The sequence below is a fragment of the Watersipora subatra genome, chromosome 10 (assembly GCF_963576615.1).
Source record: "Watersipora subatra chromosome 10, tzWatSuba1.1, whole genome shotgun sequence".
In the NCBI taxonomy this organism is placed as follows: domain Eukaryota; kingdom Metazoa; phylum Bryozoa; class Gymnolaemata; order Cheilostomatida; family Watersiporidae; genus Watersipora; species Watersipora subatra.
In genome coordinates this window covers 28420285-28438632 of record NC_088717.1, presented here as the reverse complement: position 1 = coordinate 28438632, position 18348 = coordinate 28420285, and the positions used below count along the sequence as shown (strand labels likewise).

At 36.5% G+C, this 18348-nt stretch overlaps 1 protein-coding gene across 1 annotated transcript in view; it reads right to left on the bottom strand.

The window, feature by feature from the left end:
• The window catches only part of LOC137405606 (DNA polymerase alpha catalytic subunit-like), a 99327-nt gene that overhangs the window by 63176 nt on the left and 17803 nt on the right, over window positions 1-18348 (bottom strand). Inside the window, exons 7-11 of the mRNA XM_068091925.1 lie at window positions 10307-10401; window positions 9212-9324; window positions 5302-5452; window positions 913-1106; window positions 66-175 (exon numbers count right to left, since the gene is read on the bottom strand). Coding sequence (XP_067948026.1) covers window positions 66-175; window positions 913-1106; window positions 5302-5452; window positions 9212-9324; window positions 10307-10401 — 663 coding nt within the window. The remainder of the gene's footprint in view (window positions 1-65; window positions 176-912; window positions 1107-5301; window positions 5453-9211; window positions 9325-10306; window positions 10402-18348) is intronic.

Genomic DNA, 18348 nt, shown 5'->3' with positions numbered 1-18348 from the left:
TTAGCAGTGCAATATGTATCATAGACATAGATACTGTTAGTCAGCAGAATTGGCATAAAACCCACGTGTTCTCTGGGTAGGAGAAAAATCTGTCTGTATATCTGTTTGATAGTGACACAACAACTGACAAAATCTCCTGAAGTGCTCCTTGTCTTACCGAACAGATAGATTGTACCTAAAAATACATTCTTTTTGTATATGAAGGTGCGGAACAATGCTGAGCGAACAGATAATAGTATGCAATGGAAATCATCATATCCAGCCAAAATATTCTGAAACAAAAAATTCTATCCATTTAGGCATAAGTTCATTTCACATCTAAATAATTAAAGAAAAAAGCATAAATTATTAATGAAACGCCATATTCTTTACAAAAAACATATATCCAATAACTCTATGTAAGTATACTGCATATAATAACTTTATGTAAGTATACTACATGTAATAACTCTATGTAAGTATACTACATGTAATAACTCTATGTAAGTATACTACATGTAATAACTCTATGTAAGTATACTACATGTAATAACTCTATGTAAGTATACTACATGTAAGAACACTATGTAAGTATACTACTTGTAATAACACTATGTAAGTATACTACATGTAATAACTCTATGTAAGTATACTACATGTAATAACTCTATGTAAGTATACTACATGTAATAACGCTATGTAAGTATACTACATGTAATAACTCTATGTAAGTATACTGCGTGTAATAATGTCTGTTTTGGAAATATAAAATAGAACCTATACATTATGAACTCAATGCGCTTACCAGTGCAACTAGTTGGGCTAAAATATCAAGAAGACTTGCTTATTCTTGCAATTATAGAGTATATTCAATATGGGTTAAAACATATCTTTCCCACCTGTAAATTGTTAGCCATCTACTATTGCACCAACCTGGATGTTTAAAATAGTCCTCATGAGCGTCTAGCCAGTAAAACCTGAACACCTGTTCGCCGCTGTCAGACTTGTTAACAACGGGAAGGCCAGCAATGGAGGAAGGTGGTTCAGCTGGTGTGACACTCACATAAGGTTTCGTTTCTCCTTCACTACTCATCCAACTGCTAGACATATCCATTTCCGTCTTCACTCTGCGACAGGTAACGAATTCATTCCCATGACATAAATGCACTATTTTCAGTATTAAAAATATTGCAAGCCCTGTTGCAGTTATCTGCCAAAATAACTACACCATCTTGATAACAGGCTGTTTATATAACTTAACTTCATAACCCCTCTTCTTTGTCCTCAACTATCTCATACTAGAATAATAGATGTGCGAAATGTCATGAATATTGTAAAACTCTTCAACTAAAAAAAATATTAAAGTTGTTTTTATAAATGTCATGTCATATGTTGAAACAGGCATATGTTGAAGCAGCTGTATGATGAAACAGTCATATGTTGAAACAGTCATATGTTGAAACAGTCATATGTTGAAACAGTCATATGTTGAAGCAGTCATATGATGAAGCAGTCATATGTTGAAGCAGGCATATGTTGAAACAGTCATATGTTGAAAGAGTCATATGTCAGAAAAATTTCATGGTGGCAAAAATATTCTTATCAGGTTGAGTTGTGTTTTGTTTGATTCATTCCACTGTTCCCAAACTAAATGATAAATGTGACCCCGGCAGTCAGAATGTACAATCGTGTGGTAATTGGATTGTTCACAAGAGAGCGCAACGCGTGCTATATGCTATTATATGACTCACCGTCACTATTTTAGTAAACAGTGGTTTATAGTGCATTCAACTCTGCTCTTTCACGTGGTCTTGTTTATTTTTGTGTCTGACCAATCATAAAGCCAGAATTGCCATTTAAATCTACCCATATCGGTGGTTGCTATGGAATTTGTCATAACCCAAGATCTTTAGTATAGACTCTAATTGCGAGTGGGCGCGTGTATGTGGCCATTTTCTGTTTCAACGCCTCAGGCTAAAACAAAATAAACCGTCGCACAAATTTAGATAATAATTTAGATGTAATTCTAAGTATTTCTACTTAGAATCTAAGTCGGCTGCCTCAGATTATAGTGAAAGCGATGATCAGGATTGTGATAATAGGGAAACCTCAGAAATACAGCTGCTTACGCAATATGTGGCTGCTAACGATAAGGAGAGTAACAGCGATCATCCTAATTAATTAAATTACAGAGAATAACGATCAGCCTATCACTGCTGATAACTTTCCCATTATAGCTGTTGACATCTAACTAATAAGTACATGCAAATGTAAGGAAATCTGCACTAGTTTTATGTCATCTAAACAAATAAGCCTCATTAGAACTGCGTATCAAGGATTACCGAAGGACACATTTGATATGGTTGTGTTGGGACAAACTGCCACTAATATAACAAGCAAACCCGTTGAATGGGCTACAATAAATCTCTGCAGTGTACTCTGTGTTACAATGTGTGAGTGTTAAACTACATAAAAATAGCTCTAGATTGAATGGTCACTTGATGAGTTGGGTTGATATTTCGGCATATTGATGACCTCTGTGGTCACCTTTCGTTGACCTTACCATGACCTTCTGTATAGATGGGCAATTTTGAATACACTTCCAACATTTTGATAAGTCGTTGGATTGTCATTATATGCAGTCATAGCAATATAGCTTGATGAGAAGTGCCCAGTTTGAAGCATACCCTTTTAATGTAAATCTCCAGGAAGGTGAGCTTTTAGCCACATATATTGCTGACCTTACCTTGACCTTTGGAAGGTCAACCGTCAATCAAATTTAAATAAAAATGTGACCATCATCTTTTTCAGGGTTTTAATGTGTAGAATGCCAGAGTTCATCAATATAGGTTGAGATTAAGTGGTATGTTGCTATGGCTTTTTGATTTGTAAACAAATACCATGATTTACGATTCACGAATCGGCAACCTTATCCTGCCTAAACTCAAAACAACAGTTTTAGTTCATCGTGAAACCTTCTCTACTAAATCTTGCATGACCTGGGCATATATAATCCGATTTAAAAAATTTAAATTGCATTAAAATCCTCAGATAATGCTGATTTTGAATCTGTAAATAACTCAGAAATGTTGTTTTAGCACGATTGTACATTCTGACTGCCTGGGTCACAAATACTAGATAATTGCATTAAAACTGATACATTATATAAAGATTTGTATAAAAATAAATTATATGTAGGAAACTAAATAAATTAAATAATTGCTGTATTGCAGTATTCCACCCTTGCAGTATTGTGCTTGCGTGTATGATGAAAAATCTCTCACACACATTAAAACAAATAATGAAGCGGTAGGGATGGAAAAAATAAATACTGTGTTTTACCAAAGAACCAAAGTAAAATTCAACTAATTTAGTAAATGGATTTGAAAAAACTCATTACCACAAATTCTTGGCTCATCAAAGGCCTCCAAATCTATGAATATTCGTAAAAACCTCTGAACGCAGCAAAAAATTTATAGCTTAGCTGTCCCACCTTAGCACAATCCACCCGTAGTTGTAAGCTAAATAGAAAATAAAACACGCAATGCGCGCATGCGTAGGGTTTACTCTATTGGTAGAAGTAATAGGGTTAACTCTTCATAGAGAGTAGCAGTTTTCAGCAGCGAATAAATTAATCCGCGAATATTCATGAAATGGCAATTTTCGCGAAATATAACTCCGCGAATAAATTCATCCTGTAGGGTATATTTTTATCCTCGCATCACTTTCCTTTTCTTCTTCACTATAACCACTAGGAGACTTCAAGCCGTCATTACTTTATTATTTTAAAAGAAATACTAGCTCAACACTTATGTCGTACATCAAATAAATTCATGTCAAGATTACTTAAATCAAGATTTGACTGTGTTTCAATCAAGTATGACGCTTTTCCCCTATATCTTTCTTTTCAAAATATTTCAAATCATGATGAAATTGTGTCAAAACTGTTTTTACATGCTGAGAATGTATCAGAAAATAGTTATGCTTGACTTATTACAGGTAGCGAGCAGTTCGTCTTGGAAAAATTCTGCGACAGACAAACAGATCTTTTTAACTAGATCACTAGAACACCGTTTGATTTCCACTCCAGTCAATTGATTAATGTCACACTGCTGTCACCAGAGTGAATTGACTTGATTGTCACTCATGAATAGAGGAAGCTTAATCTCTGGCAGCAATAGAGGCAACTTATTCTTTGGCAGCAATAGAGGCAACTTATTCTCTGACAGCAATAAAGGCAATTTATTCTCTGGCAGCAATAGAGACAACTTATTCTCTGGCAGCAATAGAGACAGCTTATTCTCTGGCAGCAATAGAATCAGCTTATTCTCTGGCAGCAATAGAGGCAGCTTATTCTTTGGCAGCAATCGAGGCAGCTTATTCTCTGGCAACAATAGAGGCAACTTAATCTCTGGCAGCAATAGAGGCAGCTTATTTTCTGGCAGCAATAGAGACAACTATTCTCTGGCAGCAATAGAGGCAGCTTATTCTCTGGTAGCAATAGAGGCAACTTATTCTCTGGCAGCAATAGAAATAGCTTACTTTTTGGCAGCTATAGAAGCAGTTTATTCTTTGGCAGCAATAGAGGCAGCTTATTCTTTGACAACAATAGAGGCAACGTATTCTCTGGCAGCAATAGAGGCAGTTTATTCTCTGGCAGCAACAGAGACAACTTATTCTCTGGCAGCAATAGAGGCAACTTATTTTTTGGCAGCAATAGACGCAGCTTATTCTCTGGCAGCAATAAAGGCAACTTATTCTTTGGCAGCAATAGAGGCAGCTTATTCTCTAGCAGCAATAGAGGCAGTTTATTCTCTGGCAGCAATAGAGGCAGTTTATTCTCTGGCAGCAATAGAGGCAGCTTATTCTCTGGCAGCAATAGAGGCAATTTATTCTCTGGCAGCACTAGAAGCAGCTTATTCTCTGACAGCAATAGAGGCAGCTTATTCTCTGGCAGCAATAGAGGCAGCTTATTCTTTGGCAGCAATAGAGGCAGCTTATTCTCTGGCAGCAATAGAGGCAGTTTACTCTCTGGCAGCAATAGAGGCAACTTATTCTCTGGCAACAATAGAGGTAGTTTATCCTCTGGCAGCAATGAAGAAAACTTATTCTCTAGCAGCAATAGAGGCAGCTTATTCTCTGGCAGCAATAGAGGCAGCTTATTCTGCGGCAGCGATAAAGATTTCAATGAGGTTTGAAACAGCCTCTACTTATAGTCTAGGATAGACATTCGCAAGTGAAAGTTTGTGCCTACTGCGATAAAGCAAATTTGCCCCACGCAATCTACGATAGTTATCAAAATGTTGAAATAATAAGACAAACCGTTTCTCAGGTTTTGCTGTCGCCAGCTCCATGAGCGCATCCTCATCCAAGTCATCATCAAACTGCGCAGAGAGGCCAGAGTCAGCCGAATGATGCTCACAAGCCATGGGACTTGCCGATGCTTTTCTTTCCTCTAAACTATTGGGAAGATCTGAAAAAAACAAGACAAAAAAAATTATCTTACCATCTTATTAGACCATAAACTAACCCGTTACTGTTTAGGGAGTTATCTTATCACCTTTTATGAAAATTAGTCTAATCACAATAGGTTATCAGCTTTCCGTGCGCGACAAGCTGGCAAGTTAGTAACATGAATTAAGGCTTCTCAGGACAAAACTATTTATTTATACATTCTACTACAACCATTACATAAAAAAGTGTAAGCCGTGTAAAACGTGTACAGTTACCATGCATAGACATGGTATCCATACATAGACACGGTATCCATACATAGACACGGTATCCATACATAGACACGGTATCCATGCATAGATACGGTATCCATACATAGACACGGTATCCATACATAGACACGGTATCCATACATAGACACGGTATCCATACATAGACACGGTATCCATACATAAACACGGTATCCATACATAGACACGGTATCCATACATAGACACGGTATCCATACATAGACACGGTATCCATACATAGACACGGTATCCATACATAGACACGGTATCCATACATAGACACGGTATCCATACATAGACACGGTATCCATACATAGACACGGTATCCATACATGACACGATATCCATACATAGACACGGTATCCATACATAGACATGAGTATAATAACAATTGTTTAGTAAGGGTTATCCCTAACTGCTTAATCTTAGACAGAGAGTATTACATATTAGATCAAAGTATCGCACATTAGAAAAGGTATTGCATATTGGATCAAAGTATTGCATATTGGATCAAAGTATTGCATATTGAATCAAAGTATTGCATATCGGATCGAAGTATTGCATATCGGATCGAAGTATTGCATATTGGATCAAAGTATTGCATATTGAATCAAAGTATTGCATATCGGATCGAAGTATTGCATATTGGATCAAAGTATCGCACATTGCATCAAAGTATCGCACAATAGACCAAACTATTGCACATTAAATCAAAGTATTGCATATCAGATCAAAGTATCACACATTAGAACAACGTATTGCATATTGGATCAAAGTATTGCATATTGGATCAAAGTATCGCACATCAACTGTCAATATAGCCTGAACTGTTCTACAAACAAACAACAAATCATAGGCAAATCCATCATCAGCTATACTATATACCAATACTATTATCAGCTATACTATATACCAATACTATTATCAGCTATACTATATACCAATACTATCATCAGCTATACTATATACCAATACTATTATCAGCTATACTATATACCAATACTATTATCAGCTATACTATAAATACCAATACCATCATCAGCTATACTATATACCAATACTATCATCAGCTATACTATAAATACCAATACTATCATCAGCTATACTATATACCAATACTATTATCAGCTATACTATAAATACCAATACCCTCATCAGCTATACTATATACCAATACTATCATCAGCTATACTATAAATACCAATACTATCATCAGCTATACTATATACCAATACTATTATCAGCTATACTATATACCAATACTATTATCAGCTATACTATAAATACCAATACTATCATCAGCTATACTATAAATACCAATACTATTATCAGCTATACTATAAATACCAATGCTATTATCTAATATATAGCTTCAGCTGGACACTCAACCATACACCATATATCAGTCTCGGGTAATAGAGATTTTGAGCATTTCAATCTTGCGGGTTTTGGCTAGCGAGATCGAGTTTTGGTACACGAATCCGTCGAGTAGAGTGGACAAAAACCCGGTCTATTGCGCCCTACAATCTAAACACTGTTTAATAGTCCGCCTGCTAACCCTTTGAACCCTGGCCGTTTTTGTCAATGCGTGTCAGTAACCCTTTTTAAACCTTTATTATATATCTGAACGTGCTCATAATACAATGATATTTGGTAAAACACTAGTAAAAAGGTTGGGCAACCCACAGCAAATGTCATCAAACGGAAAAAAAACAGTACTCTACCATTATTCGGGCTAAAACTATAACATTTTGTGCGATTTTAAAAAATTTGCAAAAGCATTTACAGTAGCATCACAGTCATTCATGACCTACCAACAAATCAGTCGCGTCCATTTTTTCGCAATATCGTTCAAATAAAATTGTTCATCAAAATGAAGGAAGCAAGTAACGATCTTTGAAAACTGTTACAAATGGAAATGAAATTTCTGGTCTAATATCTTGTGCACAAATTAATTTGATTGGTTTACGCTGTTACTTAGAAACGCCTTTTGTAAACAAAGCCATGTGAATGCTGGAATTCCGGCTGATAGAAGTTCTGACACACCCTGCGCAATGCCTGAAAACTGACAGTTGGGTTTCAAACTTTAAAGGGTAGAGGTGGCAAGCACGAATATCGGTCATTAAAAACTAAAAAAAACAAATAGATTTAATAGAATTATAATTGCAATGTAAATTTTAAAATGTCTGATGTTTGGAAATTTTAGATATAAAACCCGTATCAACAAACCCAATACCTGGAAAACCTGTCGGCCAATAAGTACTCGTGCCCAGCACTACCATATATACAAAGTTACTGAGCAGCAAAAATTGATAAGAGGTCAACTGTCTTAAACAGCATATTAAACCATAACTGTCACGTACAACTTTTATCGTATTAACTAGGCAAGTCAGGCACGCTGATTCCGATTTTGTACTCAAAATAAATATTAGTCCACTAACTTTCAGAGTAATGAAGGCTTTTTACAGCGTTTTAATATCGGTCTCGAAAACAACACGATCGGCACAACAAGCTCCGCCCATAAATACGTGACGTAACCTAGCTTTTTAGGAACAGAAGTTACGTAGGGATGTTTAGACCGATTTAGAATAATAGAGATGGGTGTTTAAAATCCATTAATATCTAAATTCAGCCTTAAAAATAATCTCAGTTCTTTTTAAAGGTAGATAAGCTATTTAACATTGCATATTTAGAAAAGCGCGATAACAACGCTAGCTTGTGATAAAGCCGCGCTTTTTTAGCTCATTTTTCTCGGCGTTCGGCCTATTTTAACATCTTGTAACAAGCTACAAGCAATTTTAAATAGTTTATATACCTTCATAAAAGACAGGTTATTTTACAGGCTGGATTTAGATAATAATGGGTTTTAAGACACCCATCTCTATTATTCTAAATCGGACTAAACATTCCTAACTTCCATTCCTGAAAAAGCTAGGTTTCGTCACATATTTATGGGCGGAGCTTGTAATGCCAACTTTTCGAAACGGATATTGAGACGTTTTACAAAAGCCTAAATTACTTTGAAGGTTAGTGGACCAATCTTTATTTTGAGTACAAAATCGGAATCAGCGTGGCTGATTTACTTAGAAAATACGATAAAAGTTGTGTGACAGTTATGGTTTAAATCAAATTATCAATAAGCTGGTATTGCGATGTGTCTAAAGTCAGGTGATCTCAAGGAATCAAACAGTCTTCACGACTAAGCTGAGGTATTCATGTTGGCTTCACTATGTTTAAAGTCCACCTGGTGAAACACTGCGTCATACATACATACATACATACATACATACATACATACATACATACATACATACATGCATACATGCATGCATACATACATGCATGCATGCATACATACATACAGCAATCATATCGTCACAAAAGTCATTCCGCAGCTATCTTGATACAATCCTATGGGATAATTCTATAAAACTATGTTGATAAAATTCCCATATTGCAATCAAATCTGGCATGTAATAGCTCCTCACTGGAATGGCAAGGACTTGAGCTGCTTGCAGAAAACTGTCCAGACTCACTCGACGCCGTCAGTAATGGACGGGTGCTCGCAGGTTTCTTGGTAAACAGAGGCAGTGGTTGCTTCCTAGACCATAAAGAAACAGGAACTGTTTGTACATAAGGAATTGTCTTACAAAACAAGTGTGGCTCATAGAAAATCATGATATGCATTTACCTCTAAAGCAAATCAGCATATGATAAAAAGCTGCCACAAAATAGTGAAGTTGAGAGCGGTGGGCTCCAAAGAACAACGCGTTACGCAATTTTATGGCTATTGTTCGGTCAAATAAATAACCAGCTGAAAGTGTTTTGGATCCTTGACATTGCTAAAAGTCACTAGTGATAGACCCCTATAGTTACTTCAAAACAAACTGCCTCATCACCAGCGCATCTAGGAGCTAGGACTATCTAAGAGTGTGGGTAACCTGACCAAGCTAATTCACTCTGATATTTGCTTTTCATGTTAAAACCGCTGAATAAATATCGCTGAGCAAATATTCCTATAAAAATGCATAGTATTACAATTAATTTGTCAACAGCTGACAAAATGTTACGATAAGTACATACGATAATTACATGTAGCAACGGCGCAAATGAACCATATCGAAATATGTATAACACTAAATGTAAAAAATAAATCTACTTAAAAAACTAGTTCATTCCGGAAGCCGTTTCAGAAGCAGCAACACATTTTACCAGAATTATAAAAATGTGTATAGATCTTCTTATCAGCCTTATTTCTATTGATAATAAGAAGGCAGATTAGGCAGACTTCACCGCGCAACATCTTTTACGTTCTAATGATAAAATAACCTTAGCTTATGCTAAGAAGCAAAAAAGTATCATCGTCAAAATCCGTAACAACAGCATCCTTATCTTTATTATTTTCACTTTTTCACAAGGAATGCACTTAATGCTTTTTCTGCATTGTTCATTGGAATGAACTAATCATAGCACTCCAGTGCGAGGTGAAAGAATATAGATCTACCTTGTACACTCCGCAATTTTACCAGCCAGTAACGTAGTTCAACCCTCAATGCAATTACATGAGAGACTAGTAAACAAACCTTTTACTCGCAGTTTTGGCACTGCTGGCAATCTCCGGACCGCCATCAGCTCTGGCTAGCAGCTCTTCTAAGATATCATCATGCTCTTTCACCTCCTGTCGAAAGAGCAAATATTTTGAGGCCAGTATAGAAATCCTAAGAGCTACCCGTCTAGTACAAAAGTGAAAAACAGCTAACATCTCCAGACAGACAATCATTGATGTCTGCGCGTAACCATGAACTCATTGCTATCTACTACTATAAATTGGTTCCAACAGAGCGAAAAGCACAATAATGGTTCTGTCGAGTAAAAGCCCGTCAGCTCATCTCATATTTCTATATGAACTGAAATATATAAGCTGAATTAGTTGTAAATCTTACTGCAAGGATTTTAGACGCAATGCCCTTTATTCAAATGTCGATAATCGTGATTGAGCAATCAACTATGTTGCCCCTGCAACATCTAGTCTGCCAATATTTTTCTCGATTCTAAATTTCTCGATTCACTTCGGTCAGTCATTAGAATTCCAACTGACATTTACCGTAAAACCTCTCATTCAACGCCGCCTTTATTTGACCCCCACTACTATAGGGGATAGGTTGAAAAATAGAGCGCCATGGCATTCAAATAGCACGGTAGTTGGTTTTTGCAACAGCAAGGTGTTCATTTGAATTAGATTATCACTACTTCATAGCTATAAATGCATAAACCACGGATTGCTGCATTTCGTACTAAATAGTGTGCTTGACATGTACTATGTTCTTTAAAGGCTGACTTGCAACAAAATTCACATTACAGTTATTTGATATCAATAGAATCACCATGTCTTACTCTGCTGTGTTGTAGGTGCAAAATATGTGGAAACGTGATTACAAGCTCTTAAAAGCTCAAAAACGAACAGTTAATCGCAGCCATCACAAAACCGCCGTAGATTAGAATCTCTTTCCAAAACGGCTCAAATGAAATACAGTTGTACAATATGGCTTCTGTTTACACTTTCACGCAACCTCATTTGACGAAATATTTTCACAAATATACTTCACGCATTCAATAAAACCATGTCTATTGCTCTTAAGCGTCTATTTTATCGTCATTGTAATGCTGTCACTTTCAGCCCTGATATCTTATAACCTACCGTGAAAATTTGTTAAATTTTTTAACCTTAGCTCGAAGGAGTACATATCATTGTCTGATAATCATGACGAGCCTGTGGGTCACCAGCGATAATCGAAAGTAGGCAGGAAGTATGGGTCACATGATGAGATTACCACTAGACGATTAGACCAAGCCGAAACAAAACTGTAAAGTAGCGAGCATCTATATTTGATATGGGGTCTTCGGTAAAACCCGAAGTGTTTGTCATGAACTAGTGCTACGAGAAGTTTTATATTAAGCCTTTTATTGGCCTTTCAATTTACGTGCGAACATTACACGACAAAACAATAACCAAATGTGATGACTACGTCAGAAAAATAAACTGATTTCAATCTACGGCGGTTTAATGATGGCTGCGATTAACTGTTCGATATTGAGCTTTTAAGAGCTTGTAATCACATTTCCACGTATTTTACACCTATAACGCAACAGAGTAAGGCATGGTGAATCTTTTGATAATCAAATAACTGTCATGTGAATTTTGTTGCAAGTCAACATGTAATTAAGCAAAGAAGGGCAACACCCCACATACATTTAACAGTTTTTCAGGCGTTTTTCACATGATCTGTTTAAATTTTAATTTGAAAAACCATTTTATCTGGCATATTGTGTCTACTGCTCATGACTGTCTACTACTGTGACCTGCAATAAAGGCATTTTGTCTCACATTTTTAAGACATTTTAGCAATTTTTATGTGCTTATGAAAATGCAAATTTAGCGATTATAGCTAACCTAAGCACAATTATCAAATTATCTGCCACTATGCATGGGTTTAAGCCAATGGAGCTCCATAGGAGATAAAGAGAGCCTTATCACCGCTTAATGAGCAATAAGCATCCTACTGCGATGCTGTTAAATAATATTTAAACATGAACAATGGGTAATCAAAGCTTTGATACGATGGTCCCATCTTTAGTACATGCACTCTGACAGAGATGATGCATCAACAACGACACCATCACATCCCAGAAGATGTACATCTGATTGCTGATAGTACATTTGAGCTTTCCAGTTGTTATTGTGATCTAGCTGACAGCCTCCCACAACGCAAAAAGTTTGACACTCGACACGCTCATAAACTAGAATGAGCATAAAAGATGCTCTGCACAGCTTGTGTGACCCGTTGGTTTGCCTAAGATGTTGGGCAAAAGCATTTCAAATCAGATAATTTTAACATGTTGTAGTTTGCAAATCTGTATTTATCGTGGGAATACTACTTCAACAAAATGACTGCAAGCGCAAAGAATCATGCTTTCAATACAACAGTGCAGTAAGAACCATGAGCTAAATGACTAGATTTAGTTTGAGCACATCAGTAAATAATGCATGTAACTCAACAATTATAAAATTTTGCTACTATGGAACATGTAAAAGGTTGCAAAAGATGTTGCACAGCATTGTCATAACATTATTGAACAGCACAGTTAAAAACTAAAAATTATGACAGCTCAATTTTAAAAATATAAAATATGATGCTCAACAATTATAAAGGCTACAAAGCAATAACATCGGAGAAAAAATAAGAACTCAAGTATTTAAAAACTCATTAAAATTTACAATTTATCCGCTTCAGTGTTTCTAAAAGCTCCAAGCGAAAGTCTTTACTTTTCATTTCTTGCTTTTTCAATCTCTTTTTGGTATCGAGAGTCAATCGAGGCACTTTGGATAAAGGTGCAGAAACTACTAGTGAAAATATTTCCTCAGCAGAGTCAATCAAGCCCACAGGCTTAATATCTGGGTCTTCGCTAAATGATACATGACATTCTCCAAAGAATTGAAATGATGCCTGCTCAAATAGAACCAAATATATTTTAGCCTCACAGAGAAAACAGGGCAAAGAAATGGGTAGTATGACCCACCACTGATGGATGAGATATAACAAAAGCTATAACTCTCACAGGTTATTATATTTGAGAAAGAATTGGTCAGATAAATGTGAGAGACTGAAAGTAGGTTAGCTTAGCATTTCAGACAGGTCAACAAGAATTGAGATGAAACTCACAGACGCTTCACCAGATTTTGTATTGTTTGCCAATACCTTTTTGCACCTTTTCTTTGAGTAGTGAAATCTGGTTTTCACTTCTGAAGGACTGTACCTAAAACATAATGTACATGTTGTAAAAAAAACTATTAACATAGTGTATAAACCAATGAATGACTAAACAATCCTATGTTATTACAACTGCTTACATTTATGCGATCACAAACCGCGAACCCAAGTTGATCATCCTAATAACAGGACATATACAATATACACAAATATAGTTTTGAGTTGTACACACCTATTACCCAAATACTCTGCCAAGTCAAGGAACGTAGCAGATTTTCCATGTTGTTCCTAGCAGCTGCCATTTGATGCTTGCCTTCTGTACGCCACCAAACAAGCAGCGCTCGGGTATCTTCTGGGGTAAACTGAAAATTGTAAGATATTTGCTACATGTCGTATGACTAACTTGTCAAGCCACTTGTACCTGTAAGTGTGGCATATTCATTAGAGGCAATGCCTAAAAGTTGTACTAACTTGTCAAGCCACTTGCACCTGTAAGTGTGGCATATTCATTAGAGGCAATGCCTAAAAGTTGTACTAACTTGTCAAGCCACTTGCACCTGTAAGTGTGGCATATTCATTAGAGGCAATGCCTAAAAGTTGTACTAACTTGTCAAGCCACTTGCACCTGTAAGTGTGGCATATTCATTAGAGGCAATGCCTAAAAGTTGTACTAACTTGTCAAGCCACTTGCACCTGTAAGTGTGGCATATTCATTAGAGGCAATGCCTAAAAGTTGTACTAACTTGTCAAGCCACTTGCACCTGTAAGTGTGGCATATTCATTAGAGGCAATGCCTAAAAGTTGTACTAACTTGTCAAGCCACTTGCACCTGTAAGTGTGGCATATTCATTAGAGGCAATGCCTAAAGGTTGTATTATTAGTTCAACTTGCATAAAGCTTTTTGAGCATATGCAACTATAAAAAGGAAGCCATGTTTTAATTATATTTTAGGGAAATGAATCAAATACACCTTAGACTTTAGAGTATTCATGAATTTAACTTGACAATAGTCACTTTCTTCCCTTTCCTGTGTACAACGGAAGATTATGATTTTCAAAAAGTGGTGAAAAGAGGAAATTGATGTGAAGTCTACCATTAGAAAGTGATGGTGTAAATAAGTTATTGACATGGTAGAGATGATAGCGTATATGAACAGAATACTTTTCACTGTACTATATGTGATGGGTTGTTTGATAGATGGTGCCATCAATGAAAGCAAAACGCAGCTAATATTTTTATACATATCTGAAAAGGACAACTTTGCGCAAAAGAACATGACTCCAAAAGATTATGCATGCATCGCAATTATATTTTAACTTGTACTCTATTTTATGTAACCAACCTTTGTTGTGTAAGAACAGACAACAACAGCGAAGCACAATGTTCACATAAGCGTATACATAGCTGGTAGTAGAGTAGGAACATAAACTTATCTTTCAGCCTTTTCCTTCGGAGGGTGGGCTACTCAAACAAAAATGTTTTATAGTCACAAATTTATGCTGAATTCATTTATAACGTTTCTACACCTATGTGTTTGCACATTTCTGAGCTAGAGAACACTTTTGAAATGGGAGGGGACAACTCCAAGTTTGCTTGGAAAACCTTACATATCAGACAAAGAAAACTATTTTATAATCTCGAAAATTAATAAATGCTTTTATTTGAGAGTAGGTAAGTCAACTGTCAGCATTTCTTAACCCATGCCAAGGATGCAGCAAGACTGCTTGTTTCACTGTCTTGATCAGTCTGTGAATGAAACCCTAGTCAGAGTGACTAAACTTCAATATGAGACGGCCAAAAAGTATTCAAACAGATGGTTGATATTGGAAGAAGAGAGCATTCAATATGAAATTGCTCAAAAAGTGCTAAGCATTGAGAACTTTGATGAAAGTTCAGACTTGTTATGTCATTATGCTTGTTATAAAAAGTACTGTAACAAACTCGTTACGGAAAGAGCTGAGAAAAGACATGAGAAGAGACAGAAAGAATGTGATACAACAGAAGAGGTGAGATTAGATATTTATAACTTTACAAATTCATGATGATTACTCCATGATAATGGTATTTTGGTGGGAGAAAAAGAAAACATTTTCACTTTTGTCTGCACATTTTGTGAGCAACAAACTAACTTTTTGCAGTTTACATGACGTGTTATAGCCTACAATTTGGACCTAAATTTATAGATAAATTACATGTATGATCCTTTCTTGGTTTTTTGCATATGACCACACAAACTACGCTAGATATGGCACGCTGTACTATGCAGAGATGACTAATCTGAAAGTATCGCAGAGCAAGGTGTATGAGGCTCTTATGAAGGAGTATTTTATTTATCAATCACGACATCACTGCCCATTCAGCTCTATCGCTTGTGATCAATCTATTGAGCAAACAGTTAAAAGAGACTCAAAGTCTCACGGTGGAATCATAGGGTTTACCAGGAATCATCGGCCTCTCAACGCTGGACTCTTATCTCACCCGGAACGAACAGCTGTACATACAGACATGAAGAAGATGCTAGTGCCTGGTGATTTGGATGCAGCAAGTTATGAGATGCGTGAAAAGGCATGGAAGGCTGATGAGAAAATGAGGGAAGTCATGAAAGACTCATAACAGTAAGAAGAAATCCGTTTTCGTTTCAAACCACCAAGCTAGTACATATTACCAGTGGTGCAAAAGCCTCCATAGGAGAAAAGCAGGATCTTGAAATGCCAAATGTGATAGGAGAGAAACAGCTTTCAGAGTTGGTCCAGAAGAGATTAAGCAACCAAGCGATTGATTTCAATGCATCCATCAAGTCAAATAAGCTCAAAACCTTCCCCACATTACAATCAGCTAAGAAAAAATCAAAAGAAAAAGTCCTAGAGTCTTCGCACAGACTGTTTGAGAATTTGTTAGTGATCAGCCAACAGCGTAACTTGGATTTGAGAAAAGTGTTATCATTTTTTCTTGGCAACATCAGCTGGTCCCTGGCTAACTCTGATGGCTCTATAGTCTATATTGAAGACTGCCAAGTCGGCTCTGATGGCTGCTGTTGAGGAAGATGTTGATGATCAACCATCAATCTATGTTAACCATGATCAGCTACCAGTCTTTGACGCTGTTGTGGTTGATGCTATAGCTGAAATTCAGACCCTGAAAGCTCCTCCAACTTTTGGCATGGTTGCAAGTCAGCTTTTGCAACGGATAGTTAGTATTGCAAACGTATATCACACATGTCGTGTGAATTTTGTTTGTGACACATATCCTGATATCAGTATTAAAGGAGGTGAGAGAAGTCGTAGAAGTGTGAAAGGAAGGCAGAAGGTTGCTGTGTTTAGTCCGAACTAATCAGTGCCAAAAAAGTCTGAATTTTTAGCAGATGGCTCAAACAAGACTGCCCTAGTGAAATTTTTAAAGGATACATGGAGGAAGTAAACTGTGAAGCAGAAACTAGATCCTGTAACAGCTTTTTCTCAAGAATGCCACATGATCAGCTATGACCTTGATAGATCAATCGCTGTAAGCCAAATAGATAGTTTGACACCAGACCACGAGGAAGCAGATACACGCATGTTATCACATATCGCAAAGATAATGGAAGACAAACTTAGCTTAAAAGTTCTAGTCAAGTGCCAGGACACAGATGTTTCCATAAGCTGTCTATTTCTAGTGGATGAGCTGTCATCACAAAAACTCATTTACAGCTGTGGTAAGAAGCAGTTGAGATATGTACACAGGCTGTCTGTCTACTGTCCTCACACTCGAACTATGCAAAGCACTGCTCGGGCTCCATGCTCTAAGTGGATGCGACAATGTAAGCGCATTCTATTCCAACGGGAAGATAACTTTTTTCAAGCTGCTAAAGAGCAATCTTGAATTCTATAACACACTGAAATCATTGAGAATAGATTTTGAAATTGATAGTGCAATAAAATAATCTATTGAGACATTCATATGCAGATTATATGGTGAATAGACAAATTCCATCAATGAAGCACGGTATAAGATCTTCTGCTCACCGTCTCGCACATCACAACCAAACCTACCACCCACACTAGATGAGTTAAATCTCCATATATGTAAGGCTGCCTATCAGGCCGCGATATGGAGAAGAGCCAAGCAAATCATCATCAATGCCCCATCCCCCAGCAACATGGATGGTTTATGGAAGATGGAGAGCTTAAAGCTAGATGGATGACACAACCAGCACCTCCTGATGTGCTCGTGGACATGTTTTGTCGATGTAAAACCCAGTTCCAGTCTCGTCGCTGTCAGTGAACAATACAGATCTCAAATGTACGGACATGTGCAGATGCAGCTGCTGTAGCAATAGAAATAAAGAGGATGGAGATGAAAGTAGTGATGCAGAAGACTCAGATGACTATGAAGTAGAAGGTTAGTATTTGAGTGGTATTGTAACCAAAGGTGCGCTTCATGTTTGAATAGAATACAAATGTGCCACACCGTATGAAAGACTGACTAATTGCGATTTCACTTGCATACTCAAGTAAACGGTTCAACAGAATAAGCATTAATGATTAATATATGTGTACTAAAATGTTATATATACATGGTCTGAGTCTTTAAAAATACTTTTAATTTTGTTGTGCAGATCTGTAATGATATAGGAGTTGCGGTATAACAAGGCAAAACTGTAAAGCTGCCCAATATCAACAAAAATGGGAATACATAATATTATATAATACAATTCTAATATTATGATATTTGAAGAATAAATATTTTAGTGTTACCAGAATTGATTCCAACTTAGGTTATTGCTAATCATTTAGTATTTATATGTCATTTTCATTATCACATTGTTGGTAGAGGCACATAAAACATTACAGACATTTAATTAAAATAATATATTAATT